This window comes from Centruroides sculpturatus, unplaced genomic scaffold (genome assembly GCF_000671375.1).
Source record: "Centruroides sculpturatus isolate CEXI.00-Female unplaced genomic scaffold, Cexi_2.0 scaffold501, whole genome shotgun sequence".
NCBI lineage: Eukaryota > Metazoa > Arthropoda > Arachnida > Scorpiones > Buthidae > Centruroides > Centruroides sculpturatus.
This window is the reverse complement of record NW_019384766.1, coordinates 479,484-499,579: the sequence shown is the minus strand read 5'-3', so window position 1 is coordinate 499,579 and position 20,096 is coordinate 479,484. Positions and strand designations below refer to the sequence as shown.

The 20,096-nt window shown below is 37.4% G+C and overlaps 3 protein-coding genes across 4 annotated transcripts; 2 read left to right on the top strand and 1 right to left on the bottom strand.

Annotated features, from left to right (window-relative positions):
- Positions 1-10,541: 10,541 nt before the first annotated feature.
- Positions 10,542-11,189, top strand: LOC111628913. The gene is made up of 2 exons (XM_023372771.1): positions 10,542-10,887; positions 10,972-11,189. Exons 1-2 carry the CDS (start codon positions 10,542-10,544, stop codon positions 11,187-11,189), a joined length of 564 nt encoding a protein of 187 aa, XP_023228539.1.
- Positions 11,190-14,194: 3,005 nt separating this feature from the next.
- On the top strand, positions 14,195-15,145 carry LOC111628907. Of its 2 annotated transcripts, XM_023372764.1 has the most exons (3): positions 14,195-14,515; positions 14,579-14,713; positions 14,855-15,145. In XM_023372764.1, exons 1-3 carry the CDS (start codon positions 14,245-14,247, stop codon positions 15,028-15,030), a joined length of 582 nt encoding a protein of 193 aa, XP_023228532.1. In that variant the 5' UTR covers positions 14,195-14,244; the 3' UTR covers positions 15,031-15,145. The 2 variants fall into 2 exon arrangements, with proteins under 2 accessions (XP_023228532.1, XP_023228531.1); XM_023372763.1 differs by having other exon boundaries at positions 14,195-14,713.
- Positions 15,146-18,644: 3,499 nt separating this feature from the next.
- LOC111628912 lies at positions 18,645-19,448 on the bottom strand. Its single transcript, XM_023372770.1, has one exon. The coding sequence runs from the start codon at positions 19,446-19,448 to the stop codon at positions 18,645-18,647; it is 804 nt and encodes a 267-aa protein (XP_023228538.1).
- Between the last annotated feature and the right edge of the window lie 648 nt (positions 19,449-20,096).

Here is a 20,096-nt window from a genome sequence, read left to right as displayed (position 1 = left end):
TGGTTTTGCCTGCAGGACGATATATCGGTCATCCATTATCGTTGTTTTTCTTGGACGACTACCACCAAGCTTTCTTACAGCTGTATCTGGTTTGGAAGGCTTTCCAAGCTCGTGAAACGATTTTTTTTTTTTTTTTGTTGATTTCAAACTCTTGTCCTACACTCGTCACACTAAGCCCCTCCTCAAGCTTGCCGATCATTCTACCATGTGTAAAGTCGTTCAAATGGCTTTTTTCTAACAATATTACACATACAAACTCACTTGAACTTTCAGTGAATGTCTTTAATAGTGCCTTTTGGCCTTCTTTTTATTGTAGTCTTGCACTGCATGCACTAACTGCAAGCAGTTTTCATGCCTTCAGGTCACCTGTGATATCGTCTTCCTGATATTTGCATACGAATCACCTTTCTACTGAATTGGGTATTCATCGTACTGATTGCAACAAGAACTTTTCTACAATTTCATGGCTGTCTGCTTAAAAATTACATCGTCGCTTAAGTTTTGCACGCCAGTGTGGTATGATTAATAATTAAGTATAAGTTATATTTTTAATAAAATCTCATAATAGCCAGGAAAGTTATGCAACTTGTTGCTGGATCTTTTTTTATTTAATATAAAAGCACACTACTACATGATCTTATTACTTTAAACAATTATTACAGTATTGCGGAATTTACATTACATGAATTTTCTAGCCACTGTTATAGCTTCACAGCTATACAAACAGTGCAGTGTTCACACACTGCACTGTTTGTCACTTTCATCTAACTAGGTGAAGATTTCTCTTGCCTTGTCCATCTTGCTGTTCATCATCTGATATGGTTATTTTTCTCTTGTTGCTCACAGATCCATTGCAGAACCTTTTCTTCTAATCTGTGCCCTCCTCCTGCCAGCCTATTTGTTTCACGCTTATTCCTGATAACCTTAAGAGTACCATGCTTGCTTCTCTATTTGTAAACTCACTTTGGATACATTTTGAATTTCCAAGTTGCTGCTTCTCCTGTGTTCTTTTGTGTATGCAACTGCATTCAGTTTGAAGGCAATGCTGTAAGACCTGTTGGTTGCCATTCTGATCGATATCTAGTTCACTGATTTGTGTAAAATGAAGAATTCAAAACAGAAAAAACAGGAAGATGCACTAATTCATGTATTATTTACCATATACTTCAGTTGTAATTCCTATTATGGTAAAAACATTTTTAAATGGTTCTTACAGGAAAATTACCATGGAACAAACAGAAGACTTTTAAGCTTTACGAGCTGCACGTAGGAATTTAGTCATACCTGAGCCGTGTTCAGTAACGCAGAACACCTAAGTTAGAATTCTGAATGACTTAGTGGGCGGAGCTAAGAATGTTCTGAGCATCATTGAACGTTTATTCTTAGACAACTGGGCAAAATGGTGGACGAAGTTAAATCATGATCGCAACGATTGTCGCAAACGAATTGGTCGAAAAGGATGAAGTAACCAATACAATTATTCAAATGGAAGCTGCATCAGATCGTGATGAAATTAATGAAGCAATCATTAATTGTCATTAACGAAATGGACCGCTGTTTTCCGTTAAAATGTATTTGGAATCTCTAATACCGACATGTGATAATTTTACATTTCGAAGTCATTTTAGAATGAGAGAATAACTTTGTGATGATTACAATAAAATACGTTTAATCCAACATGTGCCGAGACAAAAACAATGACGTCACTAGTAGAAATTAGCATAGATAAAAGAAGCTGACTGAACTAGCTTAGAATTCTAGCGGTGTGAGGAGTCAAGCAGCGGTTAGAAACGAGTTCAACATCACAGCATAACTAGACTTAGCAAGAATTATGCGTTACTGAACACGGTCCTGGAGTCTGTTTAGCAGTTTAACTAAATTGCTGTTGTCTATGGGACGATTTACAGTACTGGTATTAAAACGAACTAACGTTTTGTTCATAAACAATTTATGTTGTAGACAACAACTCTTTAGACACTGAAGCCGTGAGTCCAAAGAGGGATTGGAAAATTGCCAATCCGAAATGCGTTGTTAAATAGGCGAAATAAAGAGAACTGTTTTAATCTTTGTGATGGGACTCCTAACTAACTGGTAGGATCACTTATGGCTTCCTTCCTAATCTCCAATCCAGAAGGAACATGGACTTTTACATCTCAAACTATCACTCGACTCAATGTCACAGGACACAGGAATTTCAAAGGCTACCTACGCAGGTTCCTTCTCAAAAGCGATGAATTGTGCGGCTACCACTGGCCTTGCACTGCCCGGACTTCTTCGACACCAAGAACACCTTTGCGGCCTTCTCTGCCTTCATTAAAAAGTCAGCAGTTACCCTCCCGGACTTCACCTGTAGTGGGCCCACTAGCCAACCTCCACCTGCTTGACGCCGTTTCTTCAAGGCTTCCAGCATGAAGCCCACTTTTGTTTGTCTCCCGTGTTCATTTTCTTTTGCGTTTTGGTGCCTGTATTTGCGCGTCGCGCCTGTTCTGTTTTTGTCATACGTAGTGTTGTGTTTCCATCACGCCTTTGTCCTGTTTTGTCACAGGTAGCGCCTGTCTTGCTGTAACTGTTATCATTTTTGCAGTGTCTATCCACTGCCTTATCCTTCGAGCAACCTAATATCTATATTCAGCTGGGCTGCGACCAATGTTCCCTCTAATTTTTTTTGAAGATGAGCGGAACATATACTTCTCTGAGCAAAAAATTTTCTGAGCATATATATAAAATCTTATTTTCTCCTATAAAAATTAAAATAATTAATTATAAAGTAGAGATTAAAATTCATTTTAAAACATACTTTTATACAAAATATTATCTTTTGTCAATGATTTAATGTATTTAATCGAAATATACGCGGCAATAATCATGTTGCAGACAGAATGAGAAATAAGTAAACAACAATTCAAATCAGTGTGTGCATGCTCGCCTGTGCGGCACATAAATTCTCGTGAGCGGCAACAATTTGAGCAGTGCGCGGCCGCGCAGCTTAGAGGGAACATTGGCTGCGACCCACACTGTGTACATAAATTTTTGTTAGGCCAGTAACGGAACCTGGTTGCCTGTTCGGGTGACTTACTTCCCACTTTCCTATATCTTTCCCCCTCCCCCTACTTGCTCTTTCCTCTCTCCCCCATCCTCATAATCCTTCACTTCAAAGGCTAAGCCCAAGGTACGACCTCCTAATTCTTTACTTGTGTTGTATTGTCTATTAATTGTGCATAATTAAGAAAAACGTGATAAATATTACTAGTCTCACTATTGGAAGAAGAAACCTTTGCTTATCACTTTTTATACGCTCTCCAGCCTGAAGAAATAGTCTGTCTCCTCGAAGTTAACTACCGTCCTTCTCCCGAAGGCTTTGTAAATTTCTAACCTTTCAAGTTGTTTCGGCCGAGGCACTAATTTCTCGCGATAACATCTTTTTCATTTCTAAGGAGTGAGGAAATTGTAGGGTTTTAGAAGAACCCTACAATTTCCTCACTCCTTAGCCCGATGTAGTAAGGCCGTCTGTTCCATCCTTATAGATGGAACAGAGGGCCTTGTCGTAGGTGACTACCACACCGTGTGACTATACACCGTGTGATAGAACTGCCTCGGCTGAAACATTCGGAAAGGATAGATATCTACAAACTGTTCAGGATAAGAACGGCATGAATATAGATAGTTCACATATATGTTACTGTACGCCTATAATCATACAATTTAACAAAATCGCTGTAGGGGAAATTGCCGTCAACTTTGATGTAGAAACAGATGACGTCATCGTTTCGTTACATTATTATGTTTAGATTATATCAAGATATATTTTAAATTATCATCGTGTTACTGAACGCCGTTTAATAAAATCGTTATAAAAAGATATAATTGGCCTTAGTTTGAGCTTTTGTATTTTTGAAAAACATTTTGAACGAAATTCATTTGTTTTCATTCTTATAAGCATAATTCAGTTTTACGGCTTAATTTTATCTTCATGGGGAAACCCCGTGAACTTTGACCTATCAACCCGGAAGTTTTGCCAGTACTTCACGGATAATGAGAATGGCTTAAGTTTAAATGTTGAGCTTTCTAAACCCAGTAGACTTCTCTACGAGCGTCTGCAGTGCGGGATGAAGAAAAATGAAAAGAAGAAAATTTTTTTGAGATTTTTGCACTTTTCAATTGCTTATATTTCGGCAACCGTTTTATACAAAATTTTGAAATTTTGCACACTACTAAGAAAACAATTTTCCTTCGAACGAGACGAGATATTCGAAATTACTATAGGTGTTTGGCATGCGGAAAATCGACCTCAGAAAATCAACTCTGATTCCTGTACATGTATAAAAAGGAAGTAAAAAAGTCACTGACTTTTTTACTTCCTGGAAAGTTACTACCGTGACTCCTGATAAAGACACTAGATTATTGAATCAAATTTCATATGTTGTTATTAAATACAGAACGTCCTCAATATGTGTTATGCTTAAGTTCCTAAAACGCGTCGTGTACAGCGGATGATTTGCTAATTATGACTGGATTTCACAGTAGGATATCCTTTATTATACTCGTCGAATATAAATCAAATTTTGAAAACGGTAGATGTTGCTTTTCTTTGCATTCTAACAGGGCTGTTGAATCGGAGTCGGGAGGAATTTCTGGCCAGAGGAGTCGGAATCGGAATCGGGGAAAAATGTATCGAGTCCGGCATTTCTTTTTGTTTTCCACAGAAAAATTAAAACGTAAAAATAGCTGCGAAAAATTTCACCCCCAACGCGATTTTATAGTAAAAATATTAGAATAATATGAAGTAATTTAAAATAACATATCGTTGAAGATGCTTTATTTGTCATTTTATTACATTAAAAACAAGTTGTAACGATGGGATCCTTTTTGGACAGTTTTGTCTTCAATTTTATTAGAAACTAGCTGTTACCCGCAACTTCGTCCGCGGAGGTTTTGCAAGCAAACCCCATTTACATTCAATATTTCAATAACCATAGTAATTGTTATATAACACCTACCGCTGAAGAGAATTGCCGAGAATCAAACGAACTATCTTCAATTTGATCAATTTTCTGGAACGTTTACAATCGTTCTATAATCGAACCAATNTTTTGCAAGCAAACCCCATTTACATCCAATATTTCAATAACCATAGTAATTGTTATATAACACCTACCGCTGAAGAGAATTGCCGAGAATCAAACGAACTATCTTCAATTTGATCAATTTTCTGGAACGTTTACAATCGTTCTATAATCGAACCAATATGCAATAACAAATTCGAATTTAAAACGGTTCGAACATTTTTAAAATCGAAATGTCTGAAATGTTATCAATTTAATACACTTAAGTACTCAATGAAGACTAAACGTAGTTGAAAACAAAAAATCGCATCTAAAATGGTACAGTAGAAGCCGTTTTCCGGTTAAGCGTTAATCCTCTCACTCTCCCCCCGCGGGGGAATTTCGAAAAATCCCTTCTTAGTGTGCGTTTCCATGACGTACCCTAACTGTCTACCAATTTTCACCTCTTTAGATTAAGCGGTTTGCTCTGGGCGATGATGAATCAGTCAGTGAGTGAGTCAGTCAGTCAGGACAAGCAATTTTATATATTTAGATAATTCTCCATCGGTCGAACTTTTACAAAAGTTGTAACGAGACATTGGGGTCTCCAAAATTTACAACTATTTGACCTTTAGCCTAGCCTGCTCAGTGAACTTTCTTGGGACGTCCTTATGTAGACTTCGAGGGGAATCGGTGTGCAGTAGTTCCAGGAATAATCCCAATTAGAACACGTACTTTTTGGTCACTACTAATATCTCTCTGGGGGAGACCGACTTCCTTGTCCGATTCAGGATTCGTACTTGCGTCCTTTTCGTCCAACCCGGAAAAACGTCTCGTCTTAACTCGGAAAAGGTTTCGTCTTAACTCGGAAAAAGTACTTAAAGGGCTTTTGCTTCGATTCTCAAGTTCAGATTATTTTACCTATGACTTGTAAGTATAAATTATATTTATCTACATATTATTTTTAAGAGTTATATCTAATTTTATAAACGTAAATATTGGTAGATACCTAATTACCCTTTTACAATTTCACAAAGGAAAAGAAAGTGTTTTCAAATTTAAAGTCTACAGTTTTTGAATATTATACTCTTACAACGGATGGAAAATATTATCAGTGTAAATGCATTGTAGAAAATGATGATGGTAAACATGTATGTGAAGCAAAAATTAGCGCTTTTGCTAGTTCTGAAAAACAAAATGCGCCTACAAGAGCAGGTAATCTAAAATACATTTGCAACGTCTACATCCTAAAATTCTACAAGAAGTAAATGAAAAAGACAACAGTAGAAACACTTCATCTATTTTAAAATTAGAAAAATTTACTTCAGTACAAACATAAGTATGTAAATTCTTTGCTTCGGATAAAGTTACAGTAACAATGACGAGTGCAAAATAAAAAAATCTCATAATTGAAATGGTGGTGCAAGGTAGTGTGCCTTTAATCTTTTCACGACCGGCCTTTTTAGACTTAAACGGCGAAATGGCGAGAAAACTTGGAGTTTTACTACATAAAGAAAACATCATAAGGCTTATAATTGAAGAGGCTGTTTTGAAAAAAGATGAACTCCGAAAAAGACTGAAGGATCGCTTGATATTTATTAGCGAGGTTGCGGCCGAAGTTTTCGTGAACGTCGAGCGCCGCTATCTTAATAGGGCGCTCGACGTTCATGTTTTAGAGATGAAAACTTCGGCCGCAACCTCTCTATTAAAATGGATGCATGCATTTGTCATCGAGTGAATTATTTTTCAATTAATGTTCGATTTATTGATGAGAATAATACAATTATTACCAGAGCCGTGCGGTAGATTTTCTCAGTATGATGCGCAAGTGTTCGAAATGCCGCCCTTTAAATGTTTTTTCTTTAAAATAACCTTCAATTGTGAATTTAAAAAAAAACTGCACGAAATGTACGAATACTATTTTATTTTGAAAATATAAACTAAAAGTAATCAAACATCTTTACATACCCGATATGATTAAAGCTATCCATCTACCAAAGCCGTATATTATCGAGCTAGAAACGGCTATAATACTAATAATTTAATAGACAATTTGGCATTAGAGTTAGGCGCCATCTCTTGATAAATTTAATAATTATAAATTAATTAAATAATTTAAATAATAATTTAGAATTACTGGAAGAAAGGAATCGGCCCGAAGCGGGACTCGAACCTGCAACTCCTGCTTACCGTGCAGATGCGTTGCCAATTACGCTAAGAAGGAATTGCGGGTTCGAGGTATATTACAATAAAAACAATAGCTTTGCGCTGTCAGGTCAAAAGCCTTTTGGCGAGCGCTCGCCAACAATGCACCTGCACCATAAACCGAAATCAAAGCACTTGGGCAGAGGCGTGTGATAAATCATAAATCGCATACATCAATATCGGAATAACAGACCAATATAGAAAAGCGTTGCGTAAAAAATTTTAATTATTGAATAGTTCAAATAATATTTTGATTTGCAATATTCCCTTCTTATGCCGTTCCTTACTCTGCCGCCTGATGCGTCCGCCTCTCTGAATCATAGCACGACACGGCCCTGAAATTGTTACGAAGACATTAGCAGTGAAAGACACTATAGCTCATCACACAGGAGAGTATCTGCAGAAGTGGGTTCAAGAGGTATTAGAAGATTTTAAAATAAAAAGGAGTATATTTTGTGTGTTGTAACAGATAATGCTTCAAATATGTTAAAAATAACCGAGAAAATGAATCTCAAGATAATGAAATTGCATTAGAAGACATTGATGAAATATTCACCATTGACGCACAAATCGAGCCTATAATAGAGGAATATTTAGATCAGGGGTGGCCAACCTTTTGCATACCATGCGCCAATTTTTTGATAGACGAGTTCAGATACGCAGTGGCATACCATGAGTGTTAGCCGCCCGGGTTGGAGAAAAATTTCGGCCTCCCCTTAATTAGGTACTGTATTTTAATTTATAAGACGAAAATTCAGTTTTGCCACAGAACAAGCAATGAAAAATGCGGTTGTAGTGTAGTTACCCGTATAAAATAGTTCTTTAAGATATTAGTGGTGTACATGAACACGAATGTATCGTGTACCATACAGGCAAAAAAAAAAAAAAAAAAAAAGGTCAACAGGTGTCGCAGGAACTACTCGGGAAAAGAAGTTAGTAGTCTAATCCGATTCCGATTCCCGGACAGTCCGGACGGTAGCACTATCGTGGGACGTTAGCACTGTCATTTAGACACCTGTAAACTGATCGAAAATAAACATACATGCATACACTGTAATTTACTATGTGGAGAACACTCATTTTATCTGTAAAGTTGATTGCAACAAATTGTGCAACAAATGAACTTGCCAAGACAGACTATAAAAAATTAATTTTCTATGTAATATTCATAATTGCAAAGAAGCCAAATCTGGCAATGTTGCTCAGAACTGACTGAAGCGTCAATTGTAATCGTCCAATGCGCCAAGTTTGGCGCATGCGCCACGTTTTGGCCACCCCTGATTTAGATGATATTGTGGAGGAAGCGTCCAATATGTTTCAAATCCAACATATGCGATGTACTGTTTACACGTTGCAATTAGCAATAAGATATGGATTAAAAGACTCTCGGGTAGCTAAAATCATTACAAAATTAAGACAGGTAGCTACTGTAGCTAGAACCCCTAAAATAGATGCTATTCTGAGAAGGCGTGCTAGAAAAGGAATTATTTTAGATCAATCTACTTGCTAGGGAAGCACTTATTTAATGGTTAAGCGGTTGCTCGAATTGAAAACCTTCCTTGAAGACCTTGATAATCCAAGTGTTTTATTAACTGAAAACTAATGGAAACAAACAGAAAAATTAGTGTCTTATACTGTTGTGAGGGTCGTAAAAGCGCGTCGAAATTGCGACTAATTACGAAAGTTTTAAGTCGGAGAGTTTCGAAGATAGAATCGGGTTAAGAGGGTGTGTTAATGACAGAACCCAGATGGGACGAAAACTTTCTTGCGTATTGTAAGACAAACGCGACGCGATGATAAACAGTAGGGGGAATGTCGACAGAGAGAGAGAGCTTTGTCGAGATGCTCGCGAACAAGTGTCGGGTCGAAACAATCGAGAAAAGGGGGGAGTTAATGACAAAAGGGACATCTGTTAAGCACGAACGCGTTAGGGGGTAAATGGCCACAAGAACATCTGGTGGACCGTTTAGGTTCAAATATGTCAGAGAAAGGCCATAACGTAGTAAAATACGAGCGCGGACTTTAAAAGCTCCGTTGTCACCTCTCCGACCTTTTTCCGACCCGGATCGGTCTCGGGTTTCGCCTAGAAACTGTAGTGTTTTCCACTAAATGTTTGTATGTTATCATTAAATATATATGTATCTATATACTGTATTTTGTCGCGCATTGGTAATTGTAGACTGTTTCCGTAAAGTTCGTACCACTTCTTGAGGTGTAGTAGTGCGAGCCTGTGATTGCTCCCCTGCCATGACGTATGTTCCCTCGTCAGGACATGGCGCGGGTTATAAAAAGGAAAGACCATGTGCTTAGAGGACTTTTTTTTTCGTTTCACCTGGGTTCGTGTCAGGTCGTTGGCAGAGGAAGGAAGGTGAAGAACAAAGAAGAAAGGATCACGTGGAAGGAGGACAATCGTGTACTAAAGGAGAGACTTTCAGCATGTATCAAGATCATCTGCCATGCAAGAACAGTCCAATTATCAAGTTATAAAGAACTAAGCCTAATTGTCGCGTCGGGCAATTTATGTGTGATTGCAGCGATTCCTAATTGTCGCGTCGGGATTTTATGTTAGATAACTCCGTCGTATTCTTGTGTCCGGATCAAGGGGGTGACGAGAGCCCCATCGCGAAACAAAAATCGTGTGTGAACCTCAGATGTGTATGTTCGTGAAATTAAATATGTTCAGTGTTTTGTCAATTTGTGCTGTCTTTTCTATTCTTAATCTCCACGCTAACGTATTTCGGTACGCTACGGTACTACAAAACAAAAGAATGACCAATCGGGGTAAGGGAGAGGGTGAACGGGACGAATCAAAAGGGTAATATTCGAGGAAAATCTTATAAAATCCCCGAATCTCAAGGACAAAAAGACCGATTCTCCCCAAGACGAGTGCCGAGAAGACTCCAGGTCATCCGTGCACCTATCAGCCACAACCGTCCAAGCTTCTCCGCCTACTAAGAAGGGAGTGTGAATCCGAACATTGGACATCGCCCGTTCTCCGTCGGACTCTTCTTCTAGGAAGCCCCGCGGGCACCCACCAGCAGCTGACGTCCAACATTCCTAATTATTGTTATTGATTCTATGTAAGTTAACTTTATGTCAAAAATAAACGGTTTCGTGTAAGACACTTGTCATCTTTGCCTCCAACCGCCACCACCCACATAAAATTCGCCCCTAGGTTTTCCTGTCGCGCAATTAACGTATTGCCCCTAAAAGTCGGAAACCTTACACTGTTACCGTAAGTTACAAGCTGAAGATTTGACACCTGGAAATTTTTTCTTACAGTGGAAAACTTTGATGCATCAGCTGGACAAAACTGGAGGAATTGTTGCTAATGCGATTTTATCTTCAATGAGAGAAAGAGAGATTCAGTTGTTAGACAATAAAATCTTGTTAGCCGCTATTTACGTTGATCCAATGAATCGAATTTTACTAAATGACAATCAAATTGCCCCAGGGAAAGAAAAGCTTCGTGAAATAGCTATTCGCTTGAAAAAGTTGCCGTTACCTTACATTTATGAATCAAAAGATGAAAATAAAAATAATGAATGTAATGACAACTCGGAATCATCATCTCCAAAAAAAGAGCTTGATTTCGAAGCATATTTGGATAGTTTAGAACGTCTCAAAGTGAAGCGAAGACGTTTAACGAATCAAGAAACTAACCCGGCAGAAATTGAAAAAATAAAATTTGAACAAAATTTTTTAAATGGGCTAATTGAAATAGAAAAGTATGACCGTTTATCAAAATTGAACGTAGAAGAAGCTATTTCAATTTATCCAGAAATTATTCGCGATGCAGCTAGATCTGTCACAGCAATGCCCCCAACACAAGTCAGTGTGGAAAGATTATTTTCAGCTTTGAAAATAATTAAAGCTAATTTAAGGGCATCTATGAAGGAAGATTTAATTGAAGCTATTTTGTTTCTTAGAACCATTTTATAAAATTCAAAATTATAAATATAATTTAGTTTTTTTTATTTAAATGAAAATATAAAATAAATTTTCTTATAACAAAATACAAAATGCAGCAATTAAATTTATTAAATAATTTATTATATTATTAAAGAAAAGAAAATCCACCTAATGAAAGGATTATAGCAAAACGTCTGGGTATATTTCAGTTTACAGTTAGCACCATTATACATAAAAATCTGCAAGCAGCTACTAAGAAAAAAGGTACATCGCCTCACATCTGCGCACAAACCGAAAGACTAGTGCGAAAAAGCTCTACGAGAGGCATCTGGCTGGAGGAAAAAGCGAGTACATGGCCACAGATGAAGCGTATATACATACCTTGATTACTGCAATGGAACTCGACAGGAAGTGTCAGATGAATAGCTTGTCAAATGTCAAGAAAGATGGCACGAAGGATTTATGATTGTTGGAGGAATGACGTGCTGGAAACACTTCCTCTTATCAGAGTGCCAAAAGATGTGAAAGTTATCGCTAATTACTATGTAGAGAATTACTATGTATTTTGAAACCATATTTGGAACATGAGATTTCAAAGCTTTATCCTAGAGAAGAAGCCAAAGTGATTCTTCACCATGACAAAACGTCTAGTAAGCGATTGTATATCTGTCTGTGTATCTCCAGAAATTGAAAGCTGAAGGTGGACCAAACCACATTCCTGCAAAAAGAAATGCCCACCGAAGCACCTGACAACAGTCCCATTGATTTCTTTCGATTTATCTTCCTGAAGCAACGCCTCTTTCAACGGAAGGCTGGTCTTTGGAAAGTAATTCAACAGGAGTGGTCATCGGTATCGGTCGAAACTTGCAAGAAAATCTTCGAACCGTGGAAACAATGATGTAGTGCTGTGAGCCAACGTGATGAAGAACACATCTAGCACACAAAAACAATTCGTCGACGTGTGCTTCGTAAAAGAAACTAACAAGTAAGAGAAAAAGTGAGTTATAATTTGCAAATCACTCTCTGTACATCAAATATGAAATTCTCATCGAAATAATATATTATGTGAGAGACATGGGACATTTCAGACCAACTAAAAATTTATATGGAAGTGTCGCTACTTGTTATACTTTCAAGACCTAGTATAACAAGATGACGACCAGATGTTTGAGAGGTTAAGACTTCATTCTACCGCTCTAGATCGAATTCGGACTGCTGAAGAACCCATGGCGATCTGTGACTGATCTGTCAAATACCGTTTCATACAGTTTTGCAAGCCCACATTGTGGATCTTGGAAACCAAGGATGGGTAAGATTTGTGAGAAGCCGAGGAGGGATTTCAAAACGAAAAATAACGATTATATGAGATATCGTTATTGTCTCCATGCCGTCTGGACTGCCTAGCGGTAACAATCAACGTCATGTGGGAGCGGTTGGGTCAGAGATCGATGCCTCGTTTACAAACAACACAACCCGTTTATTAGACAATTTAACTTACAAAAAGTTTATAGTCACGAAGGGTTTAAGTCCTTGTGTACTTCGGCGCGTAGTCTTCAAAGAAGAGGAAAGTCCATCAACTAGGGTAGTTTCCTATCCCTGACCGGATGTGCATTCAAAGTCCAGTTCTCGAACAGGAAACGATGCCCGGTGAATGCAGATCGGAATTTCGGAAGTTTCTGTCAACGAAGGTCTATAACTTTCGGAGGATACAGAGGCAAAGGACGAAGGTGGAACCTTGTGGGAAGCACCACAACGAGGGCGTCTTTCGGCATGTCTAAAAGCAGAGAAACAGTAAATTACGATACAAGAATAAGGTGTGTAAAAAATAAAACGAAAGTTCTTACCATCGGAGATTTTGGGAAATATTCACTTAACTGATAAATGGCATTTCGTCCTCTTCGTGGTAACAATGGCGGATTTAGCACTTGAGGGGCCCGAGGCGCAATTCAATTTTGAGGACCCTCCGAATATTTTAACTACGAGGGACATAGCCTCGTGGACGCCACGGCAAAAAAACGAAGTGTCCTTGTTGCCTGGGCTTAACTCTTTGTCTTGTTTTTTAACTCTTTTACTTAATGAAACTTAATAATTCTTGTACCAATAAGTTTCAATTTTCATAATTAATTAATAAAACCTGAACATCAGCAAACCTTTAAATATAGCCAGGCAGTTTGTAATTTTATATTGGTTAATATTCAATGTTATTTCCCTATGTCTCTCTTTTTTTGGACCACCGGTATATGGTTAATTTCAAAATAAGGTTCTTTAATAAAAAATACATTAATCAATATAGTTATCACTGTTTATTAAATATTAAAAATATTTTGGAATATAATAATATTAATAACAATTTTTTTCGGAATATGAAAAACAAACTACATAGGAACTTTTCTCGCTTTAACTTTAGCAAATTTATCAATTAGACTTTCATAATCTAATAACATAACTATATCATTTTCTATAAACTCCATAGACAAGTGACTTAAATGGAGTTTAGATAAGGTATTTCTTAAATAATTTTTAACTCTTTTAATTAAAAAGAAAATAATAATAATTAAATAAAATATATTATTTTAATTTTGAAAGCTGAATTTTGAGGCCCCAGGCGCGTGCCACGCGCGCCTGTTCGGAAATCCGCCACTGCGTGGTAAAGTCGAAGAAGGAGTAAAATCTCCTTCTCAAATGTTCCTACAAAACACAAAGACAATGAGAAAGCGAGAAGTTCATTTATTATCTAAAATCAACATTATTACCTTTATCAGACAGTTTTTCTTCCCGGAAAGTGTTTTGAGAGGAGCGAAGGACCTGACCTAACCGAAAGCTCAATCCTCATTAACAGCTGTTTGGGAAGGAAGTTGACCGAATGTCGCGTCCGGTGAGTAAACGTGTCACGGCCGGGTGGTCACAATCGGGAGTCAAATCAGTTGTCGTCGACCGAATGTCACAAGTCCGTGGTCATATCCGGATAAGAGACGTCACGTCCGGGAAAAGGTGTCGATTCCGGGTGGAAAGCATCTAATGCCGCATCCAGGTATAGGAGGACGAGTTGGAGGAAATCGACGAGGATCACCTAATGCACTAATTTATGGGATCAGTTGTTGGACGTAAATTAGCTGAGATTTGTATGAAATCAATTGATGAAAATATATCACAAGTTCCAGGTATAGAATTTTATGCTCGTTATGTGGACGGTATATTAATTATTTTTGATTCATGTATAGTAACACCTTATGAAATTGAAGATTATGCGAATAAATTAAAAACTAATATAAAGCTTACTAGTGAATTAAAACAGAATCAGGAAATAAACTATTTGGATGTGACTATTAAACGTGAGAAAATGCAACTGGTGTTTCGTAAGTATGAAAAATTATGTAATACAGAAAAAACAATTAGTTATAAGTCTTATTGTCCTGTAGATACTAAGAGAAATGTATTTACTATGGAATTGAGGAAAATACTAAACAGAATATCACAACAGGAAGATATAAATAAAGAAATTAAACAATTATTTAGAAAATATTTATTGAATGACTACCCAAAGAGTAAAATTTGTAAGTGGTATAATTCTTTTATAAATTACAGATATAACGTAAAAAATTGTATAAATAATAATATTTATGTAAAAATGCCTTATATACATAATCTTTACGAACGATATAAATCCATTTTTAAAAAGTTTTCTATATGTGTAGTGGCCAAGCAGGAAAACAAAATGTCGAATATTATTAATATTATAAATACCAGAGGTCAAAATATAGTAAAAAAAATCAGCTTGGTGTCTCAGGGGTGGTTTACAAAGTATCATGTGATTGTTTGCAAGCGAAATCATATGTTGGAGAAACGGGACGGAGGCTCGAGACACGCATAAAAGAACACGAGGCAGCGATTCGTCTAAAAAGACAAGAGTCACCTTGGTATCAACACTTTAGTAATTATAATTGTAAAATTGATAGAAATTCTGTAAAAATCTTGTATAAAATGGAAAATTGGTTTAAAAGACGAGTGGTAGAGCATTTTTGTATTGCTGAACATGTAAATTTGTTAAATCAGAATGTCGGTCTAAATATTGATGCATGCTGGGAAAGATTTATTTGTATAAAAAGGAAAGAGTTGCTTGCTGTTGGATGATCCATCGATGAGGCTGTAACGGCGAAATGCATTTGGAGAGTTTTTTTGAGAAATTTGAAAGTAATAAAAGAAATAGCGTTGGCTGAAGTAAAGTATCTTTGTTAATTATTTGTCTGCTAATACAAATTACTCGAAATCGGTTTAAGAAAGAGTGTTTATTTTACTCGTTTATCTTATCTAAAGATAATCTTTTATTTTTAGAAATTATATTTTTTAAATATTGATGTTAGATGATTCACTAGTGTTGTGTATGTCGGTTGTATTATCATTGGGAGGAAGAGATTCACGAAATGGGATAGACCATTAAATTTCATCATGATGTATTGTGCTTGTTGTAGTCTGGATGTTCTCACCCCACTTGATTAATTGGTACTTTTGTCTCTGAAGAATAGCGGGGTCTATGGGCGGCTTACGTGCAATCACCTGAAATACCTGTTACTAAGAGCCTGTACACACTAGGCGTTTTTNATGTCATCATGATGTATTGTGCTTGTTGTAGTCTGGATGTTCTCACCCCACTTGATTAATTGATACTTTTGTCTCTGAAGAATAGCGGGGTCTATGGGCGGCTTACGTGCAATCACCTGAAATACCTGTTACTAAGAGCCTGTACACACTAGGCGTTTTTCAACGCGCGTTTTAAAGAACCAAGAGTTCTATGTAGGCGTACACACTCAAAAATCTACAAACGCGCGTTTATAGATTTTTGTTAAAACGCGCGTTTTGCGGGCACTTTACGGGCGCTGAGATATATGTGCTGCCTTATAGCGACGATGGAGGAGGCACACACAATCAATTACTTTCACGTCCATTTTCAAACTGAGCCAGTGCTAACGCCGAACTAACGCTCGTCGAACGCCGAGCTAACGCGCATTAGCTCGGCGTTAAACGCGCGTTGAAAAACTCCTAGCGTGTACAGGCTCTAACGGTTCGGAATGCCTTAGCTATCAGGATAAGCGCACGTCTTTGTGATGATATCAGTTTGCGGTTTGTGTGTACCTTCCTTGTGGCCCACCCCCAGGTGCCACAGGCATAAGTCATAATAAGCAAGTATATTCCATCGTAAATGATTGACATTGCATTTGAAGTCAAGCCCCAGTTACTTTTCGCCACCTGGGCGTATGACTGCAGGATAAGTCCAGTGCGGTTCGTTATATGTTCTACGTGTTTGTCCCAAAACAACCTAAAATCCAAGTATACACCGAGATATTTGAGGGTCTCTTTTACCTTTATGGTTTTACCGTTCATCTTGAGGTGTGGCGGACGCCGGTAGAGGTTAGCTTGTCTAGGTCTGTTGAAAACTATTCCCCTAGTTTTGTTGGGGTTAAACCTCAATTTGTGTTCCTCTTCCCAGCTGTAGATGTGTTGAAGCGTAGTATTCCCTCTGTTTTCGAGGTCAGCTCTGGACCTGCCCCCCTAAGCAGCATGACGTCGTCGGCATAAGCAAAGCATTTTGAATGTCCAAAATCCTTCTCTAAAAATACATTAAAGATCACATTCCACAGCAAGGGTCCACAAACAGAACCCTGTGGGCATCCTCTGGAAATGGTTTTGGTAACATGGTGCTGACCATAATGTAATGTAGCTCTGCGGTCCTTAAGATAGTCCTGTAAAAGGTTGAGAATGTTCCTTGGACACTTGATGCTGCGCAATTGATAGTTTATGAGGGCCACCATGCACTATCAAAAGCTTTTGAAATGTCCAGGATGACCCCTAAAACGTATTTATGATCCTCCAGGAGATGCTGAATTCCCTTGACTACACCATGAATGGCATCTTCCGCTGATTTTTGTGGACGAAAACCAAATTGAGATTCGCTAAGGCAATTGTTCCGCTCGATGAACCAAGTGAGCCTGTTTACAATCAGTTTCTCTAGAATCTTTCCCATAACTGGTAATAACGATATTGGCCTGGTTTCTGAGGCAGAACCCGGTTTAAGGACCGGTATTACACAAGCAGTGTTCCACTCCTGCGGAAAGATTGCGTGTTTAAGGCAGGCATTGTAAATTTTAAGAAGTTGTTGTGATAATAGGGTCCAGAGGTTGGCTGTAATTTCTGCCGTAATCTCATCGGGGCCCGGAGATTTGCCCCTGCCCAAGTTCCTGACAATACTGTCAATCTCCCCTGTAGTAAATGGCGGAACATCCTCAGTGTTGTCTCAAGGACTTTAAACTACAAGGATAGCCAGATCCCGTATATTTGTTAGCGTGACCTTGGATCTATGTGACGTCACAGCAAGCCCTCTACTTCAACATGACAGATCTTTCAAATAACAAAATACGATAAAATATTAAATCATTTCTTAATTAATTATTAAATTACTACTAAATGTAAACTACTGTAGAATTTTCGGATTTAATAAGTGTACTGTACGTCAATAAATTTACAAGTCTTTTGTCTAATATTTATTTAACAAATTAATGAGCTATATTTTTTATTATGTGATTATCTTACTTAACTTTTTAATTTTTTTTCGACAATCACCATTTTCAGAAGGCATTCTTTTCAATATTTTATAGTTTTCTTGTTTAAGATTTCTATAATTAATTCTTATTATAGTTCTTAATTTACAAAAATCTTTTATTAAAGTAAAAGGTAAAACTGTTTCCACTGACTAATTCTGTACAACTCCGGGGCCTTTTTTATACGATTCATCGTGATATATTTCGAAATATTTATTCCATTCTATAATTTTTGCTAGCCATTCATCAGTAGGTTTAATAAGCCCTCCATAAGATAAATGTTGCACCCATGACGGAATGCTATAGTTGTAATGATTTTTAATTTTGTTAGTGGAATTAATTAAGTTTGGGTATTTTTCTTTATATTTATAGGCAAAATATCCTGCTATATACTCGAGAGCATCGTAGGAAGTTTCTTCAGAGATTGTGTTAAAGTCTAGATTGCATGTAGAGTTTCCTGAAGATTTATTTGAAGAAAAAGTAGTTTTACATTCAGTATATTGGTCTGTATTTTCACTTGATACTTCTACATGTGCTTTCTCTAAAACTTTGGGTATAATATATTCCTCTTGTCTTCGATCTGTAGTATTTACTTTTGACTCTAAAATACCAGGATTCTTACCTAAAATAATCAATCTAATCCTATATATAGTATTTAATGGGCTTGGATGTAGTATATAGTCCTTTGTGTTGTCTAGTGTATTGGTGTCTGTACGCAGTTTCCTTTGCCATTCTGTATCTTCTTCAGGGTTGTCATCTGGGCAGTAAATTTGTAGTTGGGCATTCAGAGTCTCAATAAGAGATTTAGGTTCGCTGTTATTGCTTGATGATGTCAAAATCTGAGTCTTCCGCAGCTTATTACTACACATACGTATAATGTAGCCCCACGGGTTTAAGATGCCCTGGTGCAAAACTCTCGCCAACTTCTTGTTTTTATGTCTTCTATAACTTGCTTATATGTTCTTTGACTTTGTAGATAATTCTTCCTATGAGTCCTCCTTGTGCTATCGTAGTGACATCTCTGGTACTGCTTTCTGAGTCTTCTTCTTATACTTCGGAGTTTGCTCAGATCCGCCGTCCACCAAGGGGCACTTCTCCTATTTATTCTCTTTTTTGGAATATAAATTTCACAAGCCTTAGTAATGGCCTTAATGTTACTGTCTAGTTGTATCCTAGCTACCTCTGGCTCCTCTGAGTAAGTTTCAATTAGGTGTTCCTCTAAATAGTTCTTAATTCCTATCCAGTTAGCTTGATTGAGCGCATATTTAGGACGTGATGCAAATATCGGCCTATCCCCATCACCTGAGTCTGTCAATTCATATTCAATATAGGCATGCTCACTTAAGTTCTCATCATTGATAACTCTCCAGTTTGTTATCCTGGAGTATGAGCTGTCATTGAAAACCGCCACGTCAATCCAGCTTTCACTTCTGCTCGATGTGAAAGTGGGTGGTGAGTATGGATTGTTTATAATAAGTAAACCATTAAGCGCAAAGAATTCTTCAAGGAGGCTCCCACGTGTGTCCAAGTTCTTGCCGCCCCATGCAGGTGAATGGGCGTTGAAGTCCCCTGCAATGACTATATGTGTGCCTTGAAAGTCGTTAACAATCCTCTGTAGTTTCTCAATAAAATATACGGTCTCTGCGTCCACAGGGAAATAAACATTGACCACAACAATCCTTTCATTGTTAATCATAATTTCGGTTGTAATCAAGTATTGGTTACAGTAATTATGCTTCATTACAGATAAACCGATGTTCGGCACCAAAGTAATAGTCAATGGGAAATCCTCTGAGCCTCGCAGTACGGGACAGTAAGTGGGTAAGCATGCGGGTACATCCTTACGACAGTAAGGCTCTTGCACGAGCACTAGGTCATAATTAATAAACTGCTTGCTAAGAAGGGAGGTAGCAGCAATGCTTTTCCCTAAATTGACTTGCAGTAAACATAATTTGTTAGATTTATTTATTTCCATAATCCATTGTTGCCATTATGTTGTTTTTCATCCGGATATTTATGGAGCATGTACTGTCGCGCGGAATCGACGCATAGCTACAATTTATTTTGTCTAATTTATTTCTGTTTGTTATATCTACAGAGACTTGAGAGTCTCTATGTGGTGATTTCTTGTAACCGTGAACGAACCAAAAGGCGAGATAAGATTAACGAGAACATTTATTAGCTTACATACATCCGACTTGGATTTTACACAAAAGGCATCTGCAATCGTCAACAATTGACGAAAAAAGTATACATTTATCAGATAATAAACAAAGACTCATTTTGTAAACAATTTACCTTTTTGTATACACAACTGACAAGATTACCTTTCAAATTATAAACA